General features: G+C 46.5%; 1 protein-coding gene across 1 annotated transcript; it reads left to right on the top strand.

Annotated features, from left to right (window-relative positions):
- The first annotated feature begins 4616 nt into the window (after nucleotides 1-4616).
- Nucleotides 4617-24853, top strand: LOC306650147 (integrin alpha-X-like). The gene is given in 31 exon segments (XM_079121961.1): nucleotides 4617-4769; nucleotides 5361-5460; nucleotides 6834-6937; nucleotides 7231-7301; nucleotides 7435-7549; nucleotides 8942-9072; nucleotides 9191-9336; nucleotides 9565-9718; nucleotides 10010-10160; nucleotides 10354-10427; nucleotides 10588-10717; nucleotides 10808-10950; nucleotides 11130-11270; nucleotides 11362-11571; nucleotides 14759-14889; nucleotides 15006-15163; nucleotides 15297-15451; nucleotides 16116-16247; nucleotides 16334-16407; nucleotides 16614-16755; nucleotides 19424-19534; nucleotides 19614-19693; nucleotides 19798-19881; nucleotides 22036-22111; nucleotides 22221-22328; nucleotides 22444-22527; nucleotides 22732-22845; nucleotides 22980-23081; nucleotides 23351-23461; nucleotides 23961-24038; nucleotides 24040-24853. Coding segments are annotated over 31 exon segments (3492 nt in total). The 5' UTR covers nucleotides 4617-4714; the 3' UTR covers nucleotides 24067-24853.

Genomic DNA, 24853 nt, shown 5'->3' on the forward strand with positions numbered 1-24853 from the left:
TTGTTAAATTAATTATTGAATGATGATAGTGACAAGACAAAGGGGCTTGGACTAGATTCAGTAAATTATGAGAAAGTGACTGGGCAATGTATTGGGGAAATAAATGGAAGATAAGGGTTATAAATTCTAGTAATATTTTCTTTGTACAGATTCATCTCAGTGTCAATCACTTATTTCAGGTGATAGAATATTCTCTTCTCCCTAGAATATCCTTTGCATGGGAAGTTTTAGGTCCTGCTTCAGGCAGAAACAGGAAGGTCAGAGAGACTTCCTGCGTTTGCTGTTGCTCTATCTCCTTCAGCTCAAAGCAATCAAAGTGCCCAAACGGCATATTTTGAGGTGGCATGCTCTGAACCCCTTCAAAGCCATTCCAGTCTCCTTAAAATTTTCACAACTGCCCAGTAAGGTAGAAATTGTTGTTCTCATTTTGCAGAAGAGAATTCCGATGATTATGAAGTTAGGTTAAACTGACTAATATTGGGCAGACTTCAAATAGCTCAGGATCCAACACAGATCTGCCTGCTGTCTTCTGTGGGCTGCGCTCTTAAACTGAGGGTGGGATTTGAGGGATGTGCCATGGAACCTTCCGAGGGAAGGGGAACCCAGATCATGACAAGGCCTGTTAACAACACCTTGAACTCAACCCCCTTTCTTTCATCAACTCCTTTCTATTATGTTTTCACTCCCTCTTTTCTCCTGTCTCTAATTCACCAAATTTAAATACAAAATAAGTAATATACTCTTATTTCAGCCAAATCACTCATCATTCATGACCAAGTGTGAGCAAGGACAATGGACCACACTTTGGCTCTTGAGTTTTGACGATGGATGAGCCCACCGTTGCTTTTCCCTTCTTCCCTTTGCTCATTGTCTGTGTACTTTGTGTACCAGGTGCACTTTGGTTGTCTTCCTGATTGTCTATTTCCTTCTACTTGTCTTTTATGCAAACTAAGCAGATCCTTGTTTTATCCTAAATTTGCACCAATTCACATTAGCTTGTCCCTTAGAAAGTAAGCTTCTGCCTTTTTCTGAGGCAGCCTTCTGACTTACACTATTATTGAAGAGGCCTTAGGGTGATCTGGGCCGAGTGCTTGGTTCATCAACTTCAAATCTGTGCAGATTTCCCTCCTATTTACCCATTCACCTGTTCACCCATTGCTACATTCCATCTAAAACTCATGTTGCAATTTATTTATTATTTATTTTTGGTCTTTAATACCTTTACTCAATCACCACAACAGTAAACTACTCAAATGTTCTTCAGCTGAGTGACACATAAACTGGTACATCCATCCAGTGGAATATTATTCAGCAACAAAAAGAAACAAACTATTCTTACACACAGCAATAAATGCATCATATCAAATTTATCTATCTATCTATTTATTTATTTTCAGTACTGGGGATTAAGCCCAGGGACATTCTACCAGTGAGTGACATATGCAGTCCTTTTTACTTTTTAATTTTCAGAGAGAGTCTTGCTAAGTTGCTGAGGCTGGCCTTGAACTTTGTTGCAATTTAATTTCTGTTGTATTATGTTTAAGAAGTGTGATCTTTAGGAGGTAATTAATGATGAGAGTTCTTTCTTTATAAGTAGCTTAGTGCTATTATTGCTATTATTCTGTCTGTCTTATACATGCTCATTTGCTCTTCTGTCATGTTATGATGCAGCATGAAGATCCTTGCCAGATGCTGGCACCATGCTCTTGAACTTCCCAGCCTCCGGAACCATGAGTCCAATAAAATTCTACTATTCACAATGTATCTAGTCTGTGGTATTTCATTATAGCAGCAGAAAGTAAACTATAGCCACTCACCCGTTTACCAATCATTCACCACCCTATTCTTCCATTCATCTAACCTGTCTACACACAAACTCATTTACCCTCAACACACATCCATTCTCACACCCAACAGACATACTGACCTATGGTTGTGTCTACTCAGGAACTAATGCCCAATTGTTGGAGCAACAAAGATAAAAGAGATGTAGTAGCTTCCCCTAATGGACTCTCATCTAGATGAATTATCATCTTTTAATTTTCACAAAGAAAGACTGATAGGGACCCAAGAACAAGATGGCAGTCGAGTAAGACCTGAATCATAACCAGTTGTAACATGAACTTGGGGCACATGCCTAAGACTGTGCAGGTCTGTGGCTGTGAGACTCAAGCTTGGTGTCAGCTTTGACAGCCAACAGACTGCCTCTACCACCCCTGACCCAATCTCAGTCAGCATGGCATGGAGCAAGACCCCATACTGGGTGTAGGACAGGATAGTAAGCATGAAACTTTGCCTTGAAATTCAGTGCTGGGCTGGTGAAACCTAACACTGGGTGAAACCTAACAGCCCCTTACCCAGTCCAGTGCCTATGGTTAAAGCCTCTGGACCCATCCCAGTTCCAAATGGAGACCTGTAGCCTCAGCCAATCAGAATTCTCTTCCAGGCAACATCGCCTGTGGTTGACTGCACTGATATCAGGACATGAGTCCATCACAGCAGCAGGTATCCCATAGCAGCAAAGGACATGGTCCCATGTCTGTGCTGGACTGGTTGGGGCTCAGAATGAAGAGAAGTGAAGAAAGCATATGGGAATTTTGGAATAGCCTTGAAAGAGTAAATATTCAGGTGATAGGGATTAAGAGGGACTTGAAAGTACTAAAGGAATGGGAATGTTGTCCACAGAGGTAATAAGAGAAAACTTCCCAAATACTGAAATAAGTTAGTAAGTTGCAGACACCCTAAGATCCTTGTAAGAACCTCACTGCTCTTATTTGTAAAATGGGTGGGTTATATTAAGGGCACCTTCTGTCCCACACTTTTATACCAATTTGTCCTTGGCAAAAATGAACTGTCTAACCTTGGTTTTTCTCTGGTTGGAATTCATCTCCAGTGATCCTGAAGCATCCAAGAAGCATGTTGGGTGGCTTGAGGGAAGATGTGCGGTCTTACTCTTCTAGTGTTCTTGTCAACCCCCTCACCCACTAAGGATGAAGCCCAACCCTGAGGAAAGGGGGCAACAGAAAGGCTGGGACTTGTGCCATCTTGGAAGGCCAAGGTCTCTCTGGCATTCACCCTGTCCATGAGACTAATTTCAAGTCTCCAGCCTTCTGGTTTGAGGCATTTCCGATTTATCCAGAATCGGAACCACTTCCCCCTTCTCTTTAGTCTTTTTTTCTGTTCCCATTTCCTTCCCAGAATTCAGCCCTCTTTTTTCTCTGTCTCTCTCTGTCCCTCAAGTTTTTTTTAGCTCCATGCATTCCAGGGTCTTTCCCCAGCCATACTGTGTTTGAAGTCTCTTTGCAGATACTCACCTCCAGGTGACTCTGCTGCCTTCATCCCTCGACCTCAGCCCTTGCAGCCTGGCCTCTCCCTACCCTGGCATGCTTCACTCCAAGGTCGCTGACGGTCTCTGTTGCCAGAACCAGGAACACACTCATTTCTGCCCTCACTCGGTGTTTAGCAACCTGTGACAGTGTTTGCGTTCCTTTCCTCCAGCTCCCTTTGCCCCTGTGCTTACCCCTCCCTCTTCCCTCTTTGTGGGTTCTTGCTCTGCTGCCAACAGTGGTGCTTCCCTAGACCCATCTTTCTCCTCCCTCTTCACATTCTCACCAGGCTCTCTCCCAGCACTTCTTTTGATAGGCCCAAAAGGTATCTCCAAACCAGGATTTTTCCCTAATCCAGATCCACAAGCCCACCTGCAGGAGGTGAAGATCCCAGTCCTCACCAATTCTCTTTAATGCTCCCCTCTGCCTGCAGGATCAAGTCAACGTGTCTTAAAGGGCTTGCTTCCCCTCCCTCAACTCCAAGGCCCTGATCTCATCTCGTCTTCTGACCTCCCACTCTTGTCATTCGCATCACTGACTTCATGAACAGGCCCTTCTGTCCCATGCCTCATTCACATTTGACAGTCCCTTCTGAAATGCCCCCTCCCTACCTGCAGTCTCCTGACTTCAGTTTCCTTCAAGGCTCAACTCAAGTGCTGCTTCCTCCAGGAAGCCTTCCTGGAGACCCACACCCTCCCAGCCCAGGTAAGACACCCTGTGATGTCTTACAGCAACCATCTTGCTATTTACCCATTTGCCTTCTCCACTGACCCCCCAAGGACAGGGGCCTTGTGGTTTATGGTTTTTTTTTTTTTTTCCTTCTGCCTAGCAAAGGACTTTTGTAATCAGCCTCAAATTAGTTTTTTTTTTTTTTGATAAATGATAAATAAATGAGCCAAGGAATGAACGAATGCCCACTCTGTGCTCCTCCTAGGGGCCAGATGAGCCACTCTTTGGCCTAGAGACTCCCAGGTCAGAAGCAGAGGGTTTTCACCAGGGCTTCCATTAGATTCCTGAGGGGCTGCTCTCTGTTCCTCTCTCCTCTCCGAAATGATAGATATTTCAAGATCAAGGGGAACCTACTGTCAGTGCAGAAGGGAAGTGAGAGGCGAGGCAGGTCAGGAGGTTCGCATTCACAGGAATAAAAAACGGCAAGACCAGAGAAGCAAGCCAAGCCATCTCTGATCAGGACAACGCCTGACCAGGAGTGTGTGGGCTGACTGGGTTCCCTTCTCGGCTCATGGTTGTCGTGTTCCCCGCCTCCACCTCTGAGTCATACTGACAACTTCCCTCCCTGCCTCTGGGTTCCTGACCACCTCTCTGCTCATTTCTTTCCTCACTACCTTTGTCCAGTGGTTCCTTGGGTAGCCCCGGAGTTCAGGAGCCCCATGGCTGACCTTCCAGTCATGAGCAGGACCTCGATGGCCCTCTTGGTATTCATAGGTGAGTCTGGGTCCTGAGGAAGGGGGACTAGCAGACCTGGGTTGAGTTCTCCAGGCCCTGAACTGGGGATCAGGGTCTGAGCAGGGAGAGAAACTTGGCACTAGGGGGAGGCTGGTCCATAGGGCTTGGGATTTGGAGTTTGTGGAGGGAGAGGATATTAAACAACCGATTTGGGGAGAATTCAGTGCAGGAAGAAAGGTCAGCCACACTGACCATTCAGAGGCAGAACAAATCAATTTTGTATTGTGTCCATAGTGCCCCTTCGGGCCTTGTTTTTACATAGACTTTCCCTCATTGAAGCTCCAGAGGTAGGGTAGGGAAGGATTGTATTTGGAGCTTGGCTGTTGCTCTGTGGAAATGGAGAATTGAAAATGACAAGGGAGCAATGGCTGAAGAGCCATCTGTGTACCATGCAAAAGAGAAAAGCAGGATGAGCCTAGGACCCCAGAAGGCCAGGGGACTCTGGGGTAGTGGACCTAGAGGGTAGAGCAGGAAGCTGGGGCCCTGGAAGATGGCACTGAGCATCTAGGGATGGTCATCAGGCAGGAGGAAGAGCCTTCTCCAAAGCCCTCTTCTTACCCTCTTCATCAGCTTCGTCTCTTGGCTTCAACTTGGATACAGAGAAGGTGACAACTTTCCATGTGGACAGCCCTGGATTTGGACACAGCGTAGTCCAGTATGCCAACTCCGGGTGAGGACTGGGTCGTGACTTACTTTTAGCTTTCATGAACTTCTTTCCCCACACAGAACCCTGTCCTTCCCCATCTCACTCTTTCTCTGTTGGGTGTGGTGACTTTTCCTAGTGATGAATGTTTGGTCTGGGAGTAGACACTGTCTTGTTGTTCTCAAAAATTTTTCATTTGTTTATTCCTATTTTTAAATTTCTATTGGCTCTTTTTAGTTATATTTAGCATTAGGATTCTCAATCCAATTATAAAAGCATGGAATGTAACTTGCTCTAAATCAGTCCCCAGTGTCGCTGGCTCTTTGTGGTTCCAAAATCCATGGATATTTGTCACCGCCTGCAGCAACAACTTGCACGGGTCTTATGGGTGGTGGAGTGGAAACTGAGGCACTTCTATCTTTCTCTTTAGTGCACTGCTTTCTTGCTTATTTACTTATAGAGGATAGAGGAAATGAGGTTTACTTGCTTTGAGAGGAGAGAGAGACTTTGCTTAAGAGAGAAACTTTGAAAGAAAGACAGGCTTTTCTTAGAGCTTAGAAGGAGAGAGGCCTGCCACGCCTTAAAGTCCTGCATCCTGTGAACTAAGGGTGTGTCTACCTAAGGTCCCCTAGTGATGCGTCTCAGTTCTCCGTTCCGCAATCTGCCTTCTGCCGCTACCCCTACTCGCTGCTGTGTTCTTTCTTCTGGCTTTTTTGCTAGTGGCTGCTATGGCGAGTCTTCTCTGGCTACTGCCGCGCTGTGTGTCAGCAGCTAATGGCTGCTGTGTGTATGTCTCGCTCCGCCCACGCTTATATCACCTCCAGGACGCGGAGAGCAGGGCCACGCCTCTTACGCAAAGATTAGGCGAGACAATCGGAGCAGGCAATTAGTGCTCGAGAACACATGCGCATACATTGTGTGCGTGGAGGAGAAAAATCACCTGAGTGTGCTTATGTCAATCAACCTCCTCGCTGCCGATGTGATCAGGCGCCATCCCGGCGCCGCCAACATGGCCCAGCCCCCAACACCCCAGTGCTTCCCTTTCCTACCCTACTGTCTTGCTTTTACAACAATCACAGCTAACATTTATTGAGCACTTACTAAGTGCCAGGCATTGTAGCATGGATGTTATAGATGGGCACTATTCAGTCCTCACAAGAACCTAAAGAGGAATCAACCATTCAACAAATGCTTATTTAGCATTTATTATATATCTCAGGAGCAGGGTATACACCAGAGAATGAGTCAGACAAAAATCCTGCCCTTGTAGAATTTAAATTATTTTTAATCTCCATTTTATAGATGAAATAGAGGTTCAAAGAGGTACAGCAAACTTGCTAGAGTGGCAGTCAATCTCCTGTCAGGCATTCTTTGCAGTAGTGTTCTTTGTCTCCCCACAGGGTAGTGGTTGGAGCCCCCAAAGAGATAAAGGCTGACAACCAAACAGGTGGCCTCTACCAGTGTGACTACATCAGGGGCACATGCAAGCCCATCCACCTGCAGGGTGAGTCACTGCCCCTGTCTGGGACACAGCACCAGGCTCCAATGGTTTGGGACCAGTGGAGAGCACAAGAGTCCCACTGGCCAGCTTTAGCTCTGGACGCAAACCCTCAATCTCAAACAGGAGGTTCCTGTCCCCTCAAGAACTTCCAGCCCATTGTACCCCTGCACTCCCTTAGCTCCATCAAGACCTGGAAGCATCCTTCACATGTTAGGCCTCCTCATCTTCCAGGTTGAGGTGATCTCTACCCATCTCTTACTGTCCAAGGGTGAGCATGTATATGTCTGTCTCCTTAGTACCCCCGGAGGCTGTGAACATGTCCCTAGGCCTGTCCCTGGCAGCCACCACCACATCTTCCCAGTTGCTGGTGAGTTTCCCTGAGTCACAATAGGGTCCTAAGGGAAAAAGTGGGACCTGGGACTCCTGAGTTTGGGGATCTTGTGGATGGGAGGGTGGGCAGGACAGGGACAGCCCCTTCCACCAGCCCTCTATGTCTCCAGGCCTGTGGCCCCACCGTACATCACGCATGCAGAGAGAACATGTATTTGACTGGGCTCTGCTTCCTGCTGGTCTCCCCCTCTAGGCAGGGCCAAAGGCTCCCAGCTGCCTTTCCGGGTGAGTTTTTGGTGATCTTTTGGGGAACTCACATATATCCAACTGGAGGTGCAGTGGGGTCAGAGATGCTTTTTACCAGAGTGGTAAGAAGAGGGGTGAAAATCTAGGAAAAAAAGTTTACTGAACAGTGTAGTGGCTCCAAATGTGGCTGGAGAGTCATTGCTTGCTTTGAAATCCTGTCCCATCACTGTTCAACCTTTCCCGTGATCTTACCCTCTCTGAGCTTTGGTTTCATCATCTGCCAAATGGGTACAAACAACACATCCAACACTGAAAGTAAGATGATCTGTGACCAGAGTTTAGCACAGTACCTTACACCAAATGAGAGCTCCATTAATGTACACTGCTATTATTTTTAGAGAGAAGGGGGTCCATTTTCCTCCAACGTGCCTCGAGATAGTTATAACCAACTTTAGCAGTCTGGGAATGGTTGGTGAGGGTGCAATCTAAGTTGTGTGTGTGTGTGTGTGTGTGTGTGTGTGTGTGTGTGTGTGTGCGTGTGCACAAACAGGGCTTGGCTTCTCTGGTGCTGATGGGGATCCAAGATAAGGAGGCTGAACAGTGAGCTTTGCAGCTCACTGCAAACCCATGGAAGACTGAGACCTCTCCCTGGTTTCACATTCACTCTGATGCCCTTGGGGAAAACGACATTGACCCCTGAAGGGTGCCCCTTCTGGCACCTCCTTGGGTCTAGACTCCACACACAAGGGCCATCAGAACCCTTAGGACACCATTCTTTCTGTGGGAGCCCTCCAGTGAAGAAAGGGGAAGCTCGGAGGCAGGAATGGAATGGAATGGGGGTCTCCCCTCCTGAACTGGAAGTTTCCTTTTCTGAGGAGAGATTCTACATTTGCCCAGGAGGAAAGTAAGGGCCTGTATTTAAGCTGAGAACAGAATCAGACCAGTGTGTAGCTGTTTCCAGGGATGATATTAAAAATAGTGAATAAAAGTACAGTTCAGCACTGACCAAAGAACAAACACTGACCACGGGCTAGCACAGGGTTCTTTCCTTGTGGGAAGTTGGGGGTAGTGGGAAGAAGTGGGGTCAGGTCCACGGGGAGGTGAGGCTCTCAGCTTCTTACCATCTGGAAAGGACTTTCACTCTTCTGGTTTTTGATTGACAAGCCTGGCTATGCAGGGTGAAGCCCCTCAATCACAGTTGTAACCTCTTTGAGACCTAAGGAAACTCAAGGGCCCCATTTTAGGCAGGGGGTTAGGAAAGCCTTACTTCCTGACAAGGAGAAGACCAGGATGTGGGGGCTGGACTCTGATGGCCAGATTGGAGTGAGGGGGAAGGTGTTGGGAGAGTGAGTCTTTGTGGCCAGAAAGCTAAGGTCATGGGCTCTTGGGAGTATCCACTGGAGGACCAGGACCACCTCCTTGCCTACCTAGAGTGCCCAAGGCAGGACCAGGATATCGTGTTCCTGATCGATGGCTCAGGCAGCATCTCCTCCCAAGATTTTGCCACAATGATAAACTTCGTGAAGGCTGTGATGAGCCAGTTCAAGAGCCCCAACACCCAGGTGAGCTCTTGGGAGAGGGGTGCAAGTCCGTTGGGCACTGCTTGGTGGGAGCTTGCTGGGGAAAGGCTGGGGGCCTGGTGAAACAGTCTCAGGTCCCAGCTCTATATGGGTCTCCCAGTTTTCTCTGATGCAGTTCTCCAACCATTTCTTGACACACTTCACTTTCAACGACTTCATCTCCAGTTCAAACCCTCTAAAGCTGCTGGATTTTGTACACAAGCTGGGAGGGTACACTCACACGGCCACAGCCATCCAAAAGGTCATGTGAGTCCAGACTTCTCCCACTTCCTTTCCCAAAGCATTCAGATCTTCCTTTGAGCCTAATCTGCTTCTCAAGAAAGGGATAGGCAGAGACTGAAATCTAGCCTGGGACCCCCTTGCCAAGTTGGGGACCCTCGAGTGGGACTGCAGGGGGCATGGCCTCCTTTTCAGAAAGGCATCAGAGGCTGCAGTTTTGTCCACAGGCTTCTGGACCCTCTTCTTTCCTGACAGAAACCAACTATTCACCACCCAAAGTGGGGCTCGTAAAGATGCCACCAAGATCCTGATTGTCATCACTGATGGGCGGAAGACAGGGGACCGCCTGGATTATAAGGATGTCATTCCCATGGCTGAGGCAGCAGGTGTCATCCGCTATGCAATTGGGGTAGGGCATGGAGATGCTGCCTACCACTTCCCCCCACCAGTTCCTATCAGGCAACTTCTCTTTCAAGGGTAAAAATCCCCAGTTCTCTCATCTTCTGTTGTCTTCAGGATGAAAACTCAGCTTGGGGACTCACAATCCTTTTCCTCAAAACTTTTGATGCAATCTGAGTCTTATTTCTCTCATCTGTGCTATGAGACTGACCCTGAAGGGTTCTTGGAAGACATCAACACCCAGTACATACAGGCATATTATATTTCTTATTTTCATGGAGTTGGTCTTTTCTGGGGACAGGTTGGACAGGCTTTTCAAAATATACACTCCTGGAAAGAATTAAATGACATTGCATCGAGGCCCTCTCATGAATACATATTTAAAGTGGAGGACTTTGGTGCTTTGAAGGATATTCAAAACCAGCTCCAGGAGAAGATTTTTGCCATTGAGGGTAAGTCAGAGCTACTTGTTTCAGAAATCCTCATCCACAAGGGCTTTTCCTTTTTAAATCTAGATCCCCATGTCATGGGCAGTAACTGTTGCTGTAGGTGTTGATCTCCAATCTTAGATTCTCCCAAGAATCCTTCCTGGACTTGGAAAAGCTCATCTTTCTCCCTAAAACCCAAGTATCATGTCATCCCCAGGTACACAGACTGTGAGCAGTAGCTCTTTTGAAATGGAAATGTCCCAGGAGGGCTTCAGCGCTGTGCTCACACCTGTGAGTGAGGTCCCTTCAGGCTGATGATGCAGAATCAGGAAGAGTGGGGAGGAGGGAAGGCAAAGGGGAAGCACGGCTGTGTGGGGCTGGTGGTAGACTTTCCTTGCACTAGGTGGCTTCTTGCTTTGTTCTGCTCAGCCTTGGACTCTTTTCCTCCCAGGATGGACCAGTTCTGGGGGCTGTGGGGAGCTTCAGCTGGTCTGGAGGTGCCTTCCTGTACCCCCCACATATGAACCCCACCTTCATCAACATGTCTCAGGAGAATGTGGACATGAGGGACTCTTACCTGGGTGAGAAAAGGCTGTGGGTGGGGGACAGGGGGGTGACAAACTGCTGGGAAGGGGAGGAGAAGCCTTGGTGCTGAGGCTGAGCCCCCTCAGGTTACTCCAGTGAGCTGGCCATTTGGAAAGGGGTACACAGCCTGGTCTTGGGGGCCCCTCGCCACCAGCACACCGGGAAGGTTGTCATCTTCACCCAGACATCTGGGCAATGGCGGCCGAAGGCTGAAGTCACAGGGACCCAGGTTGGTGTGGAGGAAACCAGAATGGAAGGTGAGGGTGGACAGGGTGACTAGGGGCAGGGAAGGAGAAGGGACAGTGTGGGCGAGGGGTAGGTCCTGGTGCCTGGGAGGGGCAGGGCCTGGCCCAGAAAGGAGGTGCCTCTGGCAGGGGCAGGCAGGATGACTTCAGACTCTGCCCTCAGGTCGGCTCCTATTTTGGGGCTTCCCTCTGCTCTGTGGATATGGACAAAGATGGCAGCACCGACCTGGTCCTCATTGGGGCCCCCCATTACTATGAGCAGACCCGAGGAGGGCAGGTGTCCGTGTGCCCCATGCCCAGGGGGGTGAGTGGTGATGGGACCTGGGCTGGGTGGGGCCTGGGTGTGGGGTGTAGGATTGCCTGGAGTGGCCCTGGCCCTGGTTTTTGTTCTACAGCAGAGCAGGTGGCGGTGTGAGGTCATTCTCCGTGGGGAGCAGGGCCATCCCTGGGGGCGCTTTGGAGCAGCTCTGACAGTGCTGGGGGATGTTAATGGGGATCATCTGACAGATGTGGCCATTGGGGCCCCTGGAGAGCAGGAGAACCAGGGTGCTGTTTACTTATTTCATGGAACCTCAGGACTGGACATCAGCACCTCCCACAGCCAGGTGAAGCACAGTCACTTTTTCCTGTCACTGACAACTTCCTCTTTGCTTCTCCCCCTTTCATACTGTCACCTGGAAAAATTTCCCCCTTTAGTTCATTTTGCCTCCCTGCCACAGTACTGGGCATTTTGTGGGAGGGAGTAAAACCTGAAGAAGTGAGGCATGGGAATGCTGCCTGCTGCCTGCCCTGCTGTGTATGGAGACTGGAAACTTGAGTGATTTCCCTCCCAGGCCTTTTAATCCCCCAGTTTTACAAGGTACATAGGCATTAGCAAACCTGTTTTCTTCTTCTTCTTCTTTTTTAACCTTTTTATTAGTACATTATAATTATGCATAGCAGTGGGATTTGTTGCCACATGTTCATGCATGCACACACTAGAACAGGATAATTGGCCCCTTGAATTCCCCAGGACTTCCCCTTTCCTTTTCCTCCTCCTCCCCCCTGGTACCTTGCCTCTACTCCACTGGCCTCCCTTATATTTTCATGAAATCCCCCTCTACCTCGTTTCCCCCTTTTTCTCTCTAGCTTCCACATATGAGATAAAACATACAACCCTTGATTTTCTTAGTTTATCAAACCCATTTTACAGATGTTACTTGACTTGTTCAAGGTGCACAGTGGACCAGGAATGACCATTAGGGAGGTTTTGGTTTTCCGACTTTCCAACTCAGTGTTCAGCCTTTCAGTGGCTCCCTGTTGCTCAGTTAGCCTGTCCACTCACCCCTTCATCTCCTTGGATGCTGTCTGATTTAATTCCATTCTTGCCATTAGTGATTACCAAATGCCCTTCTAGGCAGGAAGCTTCCACTCAGTGGAGCAAGATTTCCCTGAGAAGAGAGGGTTGATTGCCTTGGGGAAAAAATATCAAGGAAGCCCCAATTAAAAAACAAGCAAAGGTTCTGAGCAGATGTTTCTCTAAAAATTAAAAACAAAAAGCAGGGTGGGGGGCTCACAAAACACATGTTCAACATTATTAGTCATCAGGCATTGGCACATCGAAACCACAGTGAGGTGCAACTTCATACCTGCTAAAATGGCTAGAATCAAAACGGTCGATTGGGTGAGGATGTGGAGAATTTGGTACCCTCATACACGGCTAGTGGAACTATAAAGTGGTATGACTGCTTTGCAAAATAGTCTGGCAGTTTCTCAGAAGATTAAATGTAGAGTTGCTCTTTGACTCAACAAATCCACTTCTGGAGGTCCACACAAAAACTTGTACATGAGAATGTTCTTTGCAGCATTATTCATAATAGCTCAGAGATGGAAACAACCCAAATGTGTATCCACAGAGGAATGGATAAATACAATGTGGTATGCCCACACAATAGCATATTATTCAACCATAAATTGATACATGTAGTAGTTGATACATACTACAACATGATGAACCTTGAAAACACTAGACTAAGTGAAACAGACAAATCACAAAGGACCACATATTACATGATTGCATTTATATAAAATGGACTGAATAGGCAAATAGAAGGAGACAGAAAGTAGCATGATAAAAGTATCAAGGAAGGTCCTTGTAGTTCTGCCAATGTCTGGGTGTCATCGGTCAGGTTACTCACCTCTCTGTGTTCAGTTTCTCTCTCTTAAAATGGTGATCATAATAGAACCAACCTCACATACAGCTGCTGCTGTGAGGGTGAGCAGGTACGGAGTGCTCATAATGGGCTTTAGACTCTTATAATCTATTATTGTTGTGATTACTGTTAATACAGGTTAAAGAAGAGGGGGTCTAAAGAAGAGGGTGAAAGACCTTATTGAGAATAACAAGAAACTACATTCAGTCCACACTGATTTAAGTTCCACTTGCCAGAAGGGCTCAGAGGCACATCTGGTAGATCCTTGATTACAAATATCACTTGGGTTCTACCCACAAGGCCTGACTCCAAGAGGAAGCCTCTCTGGAGTCACTGACCCACCATGGTTTCCCCTTGTCTGTCACACACTTGCCTGGAAAGGCCTTGCCTTGTCCTCCACTGGCTCCTGCACTGACCCTGGGACACAGTGCTGAGGTTAGCTTTATCTGAGTGTTGGGGCCCTGAGCGGTGAGGCCCTGAGTGTTGACTACTTGACCGTTTGGGCCGTTTCTACCCCACCTAGCCTTGCCACCCTTAGTAACTGGTAAGTTTCTCTTTTTATTTCATTATTCCTCTCAATAATCGTTGCTCTCCCAGAGATTTAAGGAGATTAGGATTGGGGCTTAGAGGTAGATGGTCTAAGGTCTGGAGTTGGCCTCTGAAAGGCCGTGGGAACTTGGCACAGTTCCCCAACCTCTCTCCTTTATCTGTGAAAGGGGAGGCGAGACTAGATGGATTCTGTGGTCACTTTCAACCTGAAGATTCATCATAAAGTCATTGACTGTTGACCATACTCGAGGTGCTCTTTTAAAAACTATGTGAATAAATTCATCTACGCTTGTAGTTACACTTGGAAGTATTACTATTTCCTGCAGGAGATGAGGAAACAGATGCAGTAAGATTTGTGGAGAAGTCATTTGATTGGAATCAGGGACTAACTGAATGAATGGAACTCAGGTCACCAGGACAGATTTCGAATCTCCACTTCTTAGGAATTATTTCTTTTTTTCAGTCAAAAGTTCCCCACTCTAACCTCTTTTTAGGCCCTTCTTGGTGACTTCTTTTTATGACTCATCCTTTCTTTCTCTCTTTCACATTCATACCTCTTTATTTTTCTTGTTGCTTATTTCCAACTTGTCCCCTAACCCCCCTGTTTTACTCCATTTTCAGTTGCTACAACAAAATAGCTGAGGCTAAATATTGTATAAAGAAAGGAGGTTTATTTAGCACAGTTTTAGAGGATGAAAGTCCAAATGGCATGGCACTGACTCTCACAAGAGCCTGTGGCTCCATCACATCATGGCAGATGGCATCATGGTGGGAACATGTGTAAGAAGTTGGGATTACATGGCAAGACAAGACATCAGAGAGAATAGGGAACAGGGACGTCTTGTTCTGTTATAACAATTCCCTAGGGAATTAACTGGGCTCACATAAGAACTACTTAATGCTTTGTGAGGGCAATGCCTCCAAAGACCCAATCACCTCCCCCTAGACTCCACCTCTTAAAGGTTCTGCTGCACCAAGGACTAAACCTCCAACATAGGAACTCTTGGAGGACCAACCACATCCATCCTGACTCACTTTCTCTTCTGAATAGAGAATTGCAGGCTCCCAGATTTCCCCCGCGCTCCAGTATTTCGGGCAGTCATTGAGCGGGGGTCAGGACCTCACCATGGATGGACTGGTGGATCTGGTTGTGGGGTCCCAGGGACAAGTGCTGCTGCTCAGGTAAGAATAGCTTTCCTCAGACATTCCCCATGTGGTCCTAGGTTCAAATCAGATATCATTGCAGGTTGTGCTTCGGGAGCCAAGGACCTGTTCTCAGTTCCATGTTTTGCCCACAGGACCAGACCTGTCCTCAGAGTGTGGGTGACCATACATTTCACACCTGCAGAGATCGCTAGGGCTCTGTTTGAGTGTCAGGAGCAGGAGGCCTCTGTCCAGGAACTGGGTGGTGCTACTGTCTGTATTGATATTTATGAAAGTCCCAAGGGCCAACAAGGTGAGTACTCTCCTCTCTGACCTAAGCACCCTGACCTCTGGAGAACTCCCATGTCGGACTCATTCTCTCCTGCCTGACTCACCCGGGGAGTTTCTGGTCCACAGTCCTCCGCATGCCCTGCTTTCCCCTATAGATAAACTCCAAAGCTCTGTGACCTATGACTTAGCCCTTGACCCTGGCCGCTTGAGTCCCCGTGCTATCTTTGAGGAGACAATGACCCGGACCCTGACTCGTGTCCAAGACCTTGGACTGAACAAGTACTGTGAATCTGTGAAGCTGCTCCTTCCGGTGAGGGATCCTCAGATGGATGCAGGGAGAGATGTGGGTAGAGGCCATTTGGAGGCTGGCAGCAGGCTGGTCAGGGAAAGAAAAGGGCATAGAATCTGGAATGCAGATGGTGCTTAATACATGTTAGCTAAATGAGTGAATGAATGAACCAGGTTGGCTGCAACTGCCAGAGATTACACAGTTGGATTTCAGGAAAGAAGAGGGCTGCTGAAAGAACTTCAGAGCTTCCTTCAGGCTGAGATCCATCTTTTAGGCATTCAGTGGGCACTTATTTCTGGCTTTACTCCTGACACAGGCCCTGTCCTAGGGTAACACAGCAGGGGACAAAGAAGCTATTGCTTACAGGGAGGTTCTGGGTGGTGTTGGGGGGAACCTAAACCAAACAAGTATCTAGATAATGTGTCAGGTTGCGATAACTACTAAGAAGAAAGACAAAAATCACGAGGACTTCAGGGAAGCCTCTCAAAGGAGTGCAGTTTGAGAAGACACTGAATGAATTAAGGGAGCCATGTGCAAGTACTAGGCAAAAATTCTGCATGGTGGGGATAATAACAACAAATGTTTACTGAGTGTGCAGATTGCTATCTTTATCACCCTGTTCACAGATGCACTTAGTAACGTTGCACAGTACGTTCTTTAACACCCTCCCTTTAATGTCTTCGAGGCCTGTGTGGAGGAATCGTTGACCCCAATTATCTTGCGTCTCAACTTGTCTTTGGAGGGCAAGCCCATCCCTTCCCTCAGAGACCTCCGGCCTATGCTGGCTGCAGATGCTCAGACGTACTTCACAGCCTCGGTGAGTCTTGGTGTTGGGGTCTCCCAGAGGGGTAACACAAGAGGGCCTCTGAATCTCTGGAAAGTTCTACATTGCCTTTCTCTCAGCTCCCCTTTGAGAAGAACTGTGGGGCTGACCACATCTGCCAGGATGACCTTGGTATCAACTTTGACTTCTCAGGGTGAGCTTCCACCTGCCTGGATCTGACCCTGCGCCCCAACCTCACTCCCAGGACCTGGGGCTCTTGTCTCTGGCTCCCTAACATTACCATCCAGGATTAAGAACCTGTCACCTGTCTACCTTCCACCTTCCCAGCCCACATTTTATTCCCAGAACATTTCTAGCCTCAGTCACAGAGGCATCTCTTCCTCCCACCCAAATACCCAGCATGAAGACCTTGGTGGTGGGAAGTGACCTGGAGCTGAACGCAGAAGTAACAGTGTCAAATGATGGTGAAGATTCCTATGGAACCACAATCACCTTCTCCTACCCCGCAGGGCTGTCCTATCGACGTGTGGCAGGGGGTCAGGTATTCTTTCTGGGGATGGAAGAGGCTGGGAATCAGGATAGACCTGTGCTAGGTTCAAAGCTCAGGCTGGTGGCCACTACTTAGCAGCCTGTAGTGGTCCAGCAGTCTGGGCTGGTCTTGTTTGGATGGATGTTGTTGTGCTATTTGACGTTTTTGCTCATGCCTGCAATATTCGACTTTGGGCTTTTTTTTTTTGTATTGGGGATTGAACTCAGAGGGGCTTAACCACTAAGCCACATCCCCAGCCCATTTTATTTTTTATTTTGATACAGGCTCTTTGTAAGTTGCTTAGAGCCTCACTAAATTGCTGAGGCTGGCTTTGAGCTTGCGATCCTCTTGCCTCAGCCTCCTGAGCTGCTGGGATTACAGGCATGTGCCACCTCGCCTGGCTGGACATTGCATTTTAAAGACACTGACTATCAGGAATAAGTTCCTAGGAGGCTAGTAGTATGGAGAGGGAGGGTAGCCTGCTTTAAATTTCTTTGTATGCTATATCATATCCTCATTTAAAGGAAAACATATCTCAGCCCTCAAGTATTTTAAAATATGAGTCTGTAGAAGAATTTGATTGCTTTGAATTGGAGTTTGGCAAAGTTTTGCTATTAAAGGACTAGATAAGAAATATTTCAGCTTTGTTGTTCATACAGTTTCTGTCCTGGCCACTCAACTCCACTGCTGTAGAATGAGAGCAGACAATGATATGAATGTATATAGTAATGAGTAAAGTTGGGATCCAGTAAAATTTTATTTATAAAAATAAGTAGTGGGGGTCTGGGGTTGTGGCTCGGTGGTAGAGCACTTGCCTAGCATGTGTGAGGCACTGGGTTTGATTCTCAGCACTACAGATAAATAAATAAATAAAATAAAGGTGTATCAATATCTTAAAAAGTTAAAAAACTAGGTGGTGGGCTATTATTTGCCAGTCTCTTCTAGAAGACAGAACTATGGTTATAGGGAGTCAAAGAGAAAGTTTTTTTGCAAAAAAATTTGAGAAAAATTTAAATATTTCAAAAGCAGAGAATAGTTCAACAAATTTCCTAAAAACTTATCCCCAGATTCAATTATTAAACATTTTGCTCAATTCGTTTCATCTTTCGTTTTCTTTTGCTGAAATATTTTAAAACAAATCTCAGACATTGAATTCTTATTTTGCTCTGTAGTTCTGAACAATGGGGACATGTCATCTTAAATAACTGCAAAGTCATTATCTCACCCAACAAAATGAATGATTCCTTGGTATTTAGACCATAGTCAAAGTTCCCTGATGGTCTCAAAAATGTCTTTTTGCCTCTGGTTTATTTGAACAGGGATCCAAACTAGGTCTGCACATTAAATTTGTTATGTTTTCTATGTCTCCTTTAATATAGCATTTCCAACAGGAGCATTTTTTATAGTAGTTCCAAGTTATTTTATTCTGAAGTTATTTACTTATTAACATAATGCCTTTATTTTATTTTTTTATGTGTGGTGCCAAGAATTTGAACCCAGTATCTTATATGTGCAAGGTGGGCACATTTCCAATGGAGCCTAACCCCCTGAATTTATTTTTAATGCCAGTGACAACAAAAGACCTCTTTTACGAGTCATTTTACAGAATAGAAAACATGATTTCCTGAAATGGCATTTTAGAGAACTTAAAGAAAAGCAGTATTTGACCTGAGAAAAATGGCATGCAACTCACTTTGTTCACCTAGGGAGGGCTCTTCCTCTCTATTTCTGTCTTCCACTCCAAGAGCTTATTTTGGTTAACATGTGAATGAACCCACTAGAAAAAACAATCTCTGGGGGCGACTACCCTGAAACTGAAAGTGCTCCTAGACTTATCAACCAAAGGCAATGTGTAGACTTGTTAGGTATTGATTTTAGCAAATGAGCCGTTGAAAAACATCCAAAGATTGTCCAAGAAAAAGGAACATGAAGTGCTTAGTAAGGAGTTACTATTCATTTTTCTGGGTGTGATTTATTGGGGCTTGTGGTTATGTTATTGGTTGGTGTAGACACTGAAGTAAATCTGGATAGAACAATATGAAGTCTGGAATGTGCTTTAAATTATTCAGAAAAAGAATAAATGGAATGAATTTAAGAAAATCATGTTATATGCATATATAGAGGTACCAAAGGGAATTTCACCAAAGGAAGTTTAGTAGAGCAGAGGAGGGAGAATAGTGGGAGGTCAGGAGGGGCAAAGGAAAATCAAGTCCAATTCCTTGCATACATGATTTTGTCACAATGAGCCCAAATACTACATATAATTTTAATGCTCTATTAAAAAACAAGTTATTCAGGAAAAGAAAAGATGGAGAATAACTCAAAAAAGAATAGAAAAATGTTAACTTCAGCTGAGTGACGGATACCTGGTGAAGGATTTTCTAGTCTCTACTTTTGAGTATGTTTGAAAATTTCCATAACAAAAAACCTTTAAAAACAATAAAAAGGGAAAACTCTAATAATTAGAGATTTCTACCCTGGGAGGAAGTTGGACCAGATAGAGCCTAAGGGTCTTTTTAAAACATAACATGAAGGTAGAGTGCTCAATTTGTTTTGTCTTTGTTTTTTTCTTTCGCTGAACTCTTTTAAAACAAATCCCCCATCATTACATCACAGAGTCTCTATGAAATTCTAATAAATAAGCATCTGGTTTTTTCTGCTTGCCTTTTCCTTGAATCAGCGGCAGCTGCGCCCCCTGCACCTGACATGTGACAGCTCCCCGGCTGGAAGCCAAGGTGCCTGGAGAACCAGCTGCAGCATCCATCATGTCATCTTCCGCGGGGGCACACAGGTCAGCTTGGCTTCTGCACCCCGCTCCCTGCCTGCATCCTGCTTTTCTCCTTTGTGACCTCCCTGTCCCTCTTTCTCAGATCACCTTCGTGGCTACCTTTGATGTCTCCCCCAAAGCTGTGCTGGGAGACAGGCTGCTTCTGGCAGCCAATGTGAGCAGGTGAGATGGGTCAGGCTCAGGGGCAGCACCCTTTTCACCACCAGCCTCACCCCGCATCCTCCTCCTCTGGGGCCTTTGGAAACTGGGCGTTTCATCTTTTCCAGTGAGAATAATACCCCCAGGACCAGCAAGACCGCCTTCCAGCTGGAGCTTCCGGTGAAGTACGCTGTGTATCCGGTGATCAGCAGGTATCCCACTGAGACCTTAAGAGGGTTCTTCTGCATCTTCCTAATTGGGGGAAGGAAGCGGTTCTCACCGCAGCAGTAGCTGAACATCTGGGATATTTTAGGTTTTATCATCATCCTTTCAAGTGGTAGGTGATACTTCCAGGAGTGCTTACTAATCAATGGTTGCTCATTGTAGGCTAGATATGATATTATATCCTACATTTAATAATTTAATAGAGATTATAAGTCTTAATACTTTCTGAAAATCCTTAAGATTTTCTCTTGGGTTCCTATTGTGTGCATGTAAGAATATGTAACAATGAATCCCACCATTATGTATAAATATAATGCACCAATGAAAATGTGGGAAAAATTAAAATATCAAAAATAGATTTTAAAAACATTCTCTTGGATTCCCTAGGATATATGAGACATGTCCCCTGTCTTTAAGGTTTACAACCTTATTTAGTATCAAGGTTACCTTGATCCAAGCCAGAATCTCATCAAGGGCTGCTCTGTGGTTCTTCTGTACCCTTGGATGATATAGGTGTGTTAGTTAGCTTTTCCTCACTATAACAAATACCTGAGATAATCAACTTAAATCTAAAAGACTTATTTTGGCTCAGTTATAGAGGTTCCAGTTCATGATCTGTTGGCTTTGGGTCTGTGGTGAGGCCCCGTATCATGGCAGAAGTGCTCACCTCATGGCAGAAGAGAGAGCAAACACTAGGAAGGCACTTGTTGAAAGAAGATATCTGCTTAAACACTGGCTCCTTCTTATTTCCAAACACCTTATCTAATCCTCCTTGAGCAGCATTTTAGGACCTATCCTTTTATCCAACTTCTCCCTGACATCCAGTCTCTGCAGCAAGCAGATCATCTGTCCTTATTCTTGCCAAGAGGAAAAAGGGGAGAGGGGTCTTATACCCTATGGGTATAAATCTGCTTTGTGAAAAGAAGTGTCCTGCCCAAATGCCAAGGGCCCCTTTCCCAGAATCACTGTTAGTCAAGCCCAATGCTATAGACCCTTCAAAAGTTAGCTGAGGCCTCCCCTTACAGGAGGTCTTAGCCTCCCCTTGGAAACTCACTGCTGTGGTTTGGATGACCAAACCACAAAAATGTATTGAGCTCCTACGTGTCTTCAAAGCCAAATATAAGCCTCTGCTCTTATGGGACTTACCTCACTAGCTGATCTCTTCCTGCTTAGAGTTTCACTTTCTCATTTGCACCTGCATGTTTGGGGGCTCCCAGCCAGATGCATGCTGTGAACTTGTTTGCTGGGGTGTACACTGGGGCTCTCACACCTCCTTGCAGGGAACCCACAGATGGGGCATACCATCTTTTGTTATTTGTGATCCTTAACCACACTCTGTAGATATGGCTTTGTGGGTGGGGATGCCCAAAGGGGGCCCTAGGCTCAGTCTGAAACATTTCTGGGGGAGTCCTTTGGCAGAGGAAGAATGAAACTTAAAATTAGGAATTGCGGACTGGAATTTGGACTATGCAGGCAAAGGAGAAATGCTCCAGGAACGGAGCAGTGAGGGTTAGAGGTGAGACCAGCAACCATATGTCCTACCTGGTCAAGGCACCTCTTGACTTGCTCCTAAGTAGACCTCAGGAAGTATTGTGACAATGAGACCCAGTGAAGGGTCTGTTGTTGATACCCCTCACCTACAAGCCCCAGGTCAGGAAAAGCCAAGGAAACAGGAGAGAAGGGCCCCAGGGAAGGGCTGTGGGAGTCCAGAAAGGGGCACCATGCTCAGTAGGCACATGATTGCCAGTGTCAGCCTGAGTCTCCCCAAATCTTTGCTGTGTCCACATGCCCATCAGCATCCTACATGCTCATGAAGGACTGAAAGGAGAACTGAGGTGCAGAGAGAAGCCAGCTGTGGCCCAAACTCTCCCAGAGAGCCAGTGGCAATAACTATTCTTTTCGCTGCCCACCCTGCTCAGTTCCCTGAGAAGTCTCCTCTGTGGGCAGCTCCTGCAAGCACTTTATACCCATGTCAAAGTGTGGCCCTACTCCCCAAACCCTCCTTTATCCCAATTCAGTCAAGACCTAATTCCAGGTCATGCTAAGGCCCCACTGACTGCCTGTTCCCTCAGCCAGAGTCACAGCCTCCTCAGGAGACCACCATAGGACTTCAGATTCATTCATGCCTTTTCTCTCTCCAGCCATGACCAATCCACCAAGTACCTCAACTTCTCATCTTCAGAGGAGGGAGGCAGTATAGCCAAGCATAGATACCAGGCAAGTGGTAGAGACAAAGGAGCTCGGTCTGGAGAAGGAGCTCTGGAACTGGAGAGCAGGGAGAGATGTGAGTTTGGCATGGGCTCCGCCCTCACTGCCCTGTGTGCAGGTGAATAACCTGGGACAGCGAGACCTGCCTGTCAGCATCAACTTCTGGGTGCCTGTGGAGCTGAATGGAGCTGCTGTGTGGACAGAGGTGGAGGTCTCTCACCTCCAGGTACTCAAGGACTGTGTTTGGTTCTTCCATGAATATCCTTTACCTGAATTCCCTGCTTTCCTCTTGAACTGCCAATGTCCCAACTGAGACTTGTTCTTTTCATGTCTTCTCCCAGAACCCGTCCATTCACTGCTCTTCAGAGAGACTAGTTCCCAGAGAGTCTGACTTCCTGACTCATATTTATAAGAATCCTGTGCTGGTGAGGTGGGCTCTGGGCTATTTCCCACTTTAAGCCACATATCAGAGGTATTCAATTCAGGAATCATATTACATCAGATAGGAAATTGCTGAACAGCCCTCTTGTATTCAAATGTGGTTGTTTCTCTCAAATCATACAGTTTAAGGCTGTCTTCTACCTTCAAACACATCTTCCTATGACCTGATACTATGTCTCCATACCTAGGACTGTTCCATTGCTAACTGCTTGAGGTTCCGCTGTGACATCCCCTCCTTTGGCATCCAGGAAGAGCTTGATTTCATCCTGAAGGGCAACCTCAGCTTCAGCTGGGTCAGCCAGGTGTGTAGGCCCAATGGCAAAGCCCCTCTCCCAGATTCACATGGTACCTGGGGGGGGGTCTGTTCATTTGCTGAACTCTGAGCTTCCCTCAGAGGTAATTCCCTAGCTCCCCTCACCCTAAAACTCTCTTGCAGACATTGCAGAAGAAGGTGTTGGTCATGAGTGTGGCTGAAATCACGTTTGACAGATCTGTGTATTCCCAGCTTCCAGGACAGGAGGCATTTTTGAGAGCCCAGGTAGTGACTCTGTGGTAGTCAGTTGTCAGGCTGGTAAAAGGCTCCTGGTGCTAAATTTGTGCTTCTGGGTGAGGGGTTTACAAGCATAGAGGGAGGAGGGAGGAAGGTCCCAGGGCAAGACAGTTGCCCTTAAGAGTATGAGTGCTCACCTCTTGGAGCAGAGCCTAGGGAAGGAGGGGAGGAAGCTAAAGCCAGGGCAACTGTTGGGGTTGGGGGTTTCTGAGATTGAACAAGGCCCAATACTTCCTGATGGGGTCACTCTACCCCAGATGAAAACAGTGCTGGAGAAGTATGAAGTCCACAACCCCATCCCCCTCATCGTGGGCAGCTGTGTAGGAGGTCTGCTGCTCTTGGCTCTCATCACTGCCATACTGTACAAGGCAAGTTTTATCTAACCACCAGGGTAAGAAAGAACTCATTTTGGGTTGGATGTACATTCTCAGTATGTCTTTTCATACAGGAAACTCCCTCCCCATATGATATGATCAGTCACCAATTTTTTCCCCATGTTTGTATCTTCCCCTCTTGATTCTCAGATCTCATTTCTCTCCCTTTCTTTTCCCTCCTTCACCTTTCTACTCTTTCCTTCTGCAGAATATAACATAAAGCCACAAAGACTGGGTTTTGAATGTTGATACTGCCATCGATTCTTTCTTTGACTCTAGGCAAGTGCCTGGTCGACTCTGGGTTTTGAGTTTTTTTCATTGTGAAGCTGATTATACTTATGGCTCACAGAATCTTATCTGATTCTAAGTGGTGATGAGTACGAAGCTCCTCATGCTGTGCTTTGAACATAGTAAGAGTTCCAGAAATGGTGATCCTTCCCTCTTCCCCAGTTATTACCTTTCCTGTCTTTCACTGGACTTCTGATCTCCACAGGTTGGCTTCTTCAAACGTCAATATAAGGAAATGATGGAGGAAGAAAATGGACAGCTTGCCCCAGAAAGTGGAACGTTAGACACCCAAGTTGCCCAGTGAAAAATGACTTCCTGTTCTCCTTTGGACCTACTCTCCCCTGATAGGTTTTCCAGTTCTCTTATTCTCATCTACATTGGGCCCAAGGGGAAAGAATATTCCTCATGAGGGAGACTGGGATTGGGCTGCTTTCACTTTTTGGGAAAATGCAGTATGTCTACAGAAAGTGTCTTGTCTGGGAAAGGTTATTCATCTTGTCAAGGCTCCAACTGGAAACCCCATAGATAGGGTTTCTGCCATGGTCTAGAGGACTTGGAATTTCTACCCAGAAATTCATGGACTGTAATCTCAGGCCCCAATCTCCCTCCCTCTGCCAGCCACCAATGATCTTTCTAAAATACACAACTGAATGAGTCACTCATTCTCATCCATCTTCAGTGGCTCCCATTACTTTCAGGACAATGTCTGAATTCTCAGCTTAGTGTTAGACATCCTGTTACCCGTTCCATTTCCAGAAGGTGGACTTCAGAGCACACAGAAGGAGTTCTGTGCCTCCTTGTCTTCCCTGTTGCTAGTAAAATACTGTCATGTCAGCTCTTAGCTTTGTCTTGGGAATTTCAGTCCAGATTTCTCAAATGGAATTGGGAATGAAATGACTAGGTAAAGCTGGCTTCTAGCATCGGTCAGGATTGCAACTGGAAGGGAGGAGTATCCCCTCAGGAGGGACACTGCCCCAGTTCTCTTGCAACTCAACCAGTTCCAGGTCAAAGGAGGTTTAAGCCACTTCCACTTTTTGAGGCCCCAAATATAGTGAATGAAGAAATGTCAGAACATTTTTTAAAAGGTGTGTTTTAAAT

This window comes from Sciurus vulgaris, assembly GCF_902686455.1.
Source record: "Sciurus vulgaris genome assembly, chromosome: 18".
NCBI lineage: Eukaryota > Metazoa > Chordata > Mammalia > Rodentia > Sciuridae > Sciurus > Sciurus vulgaris.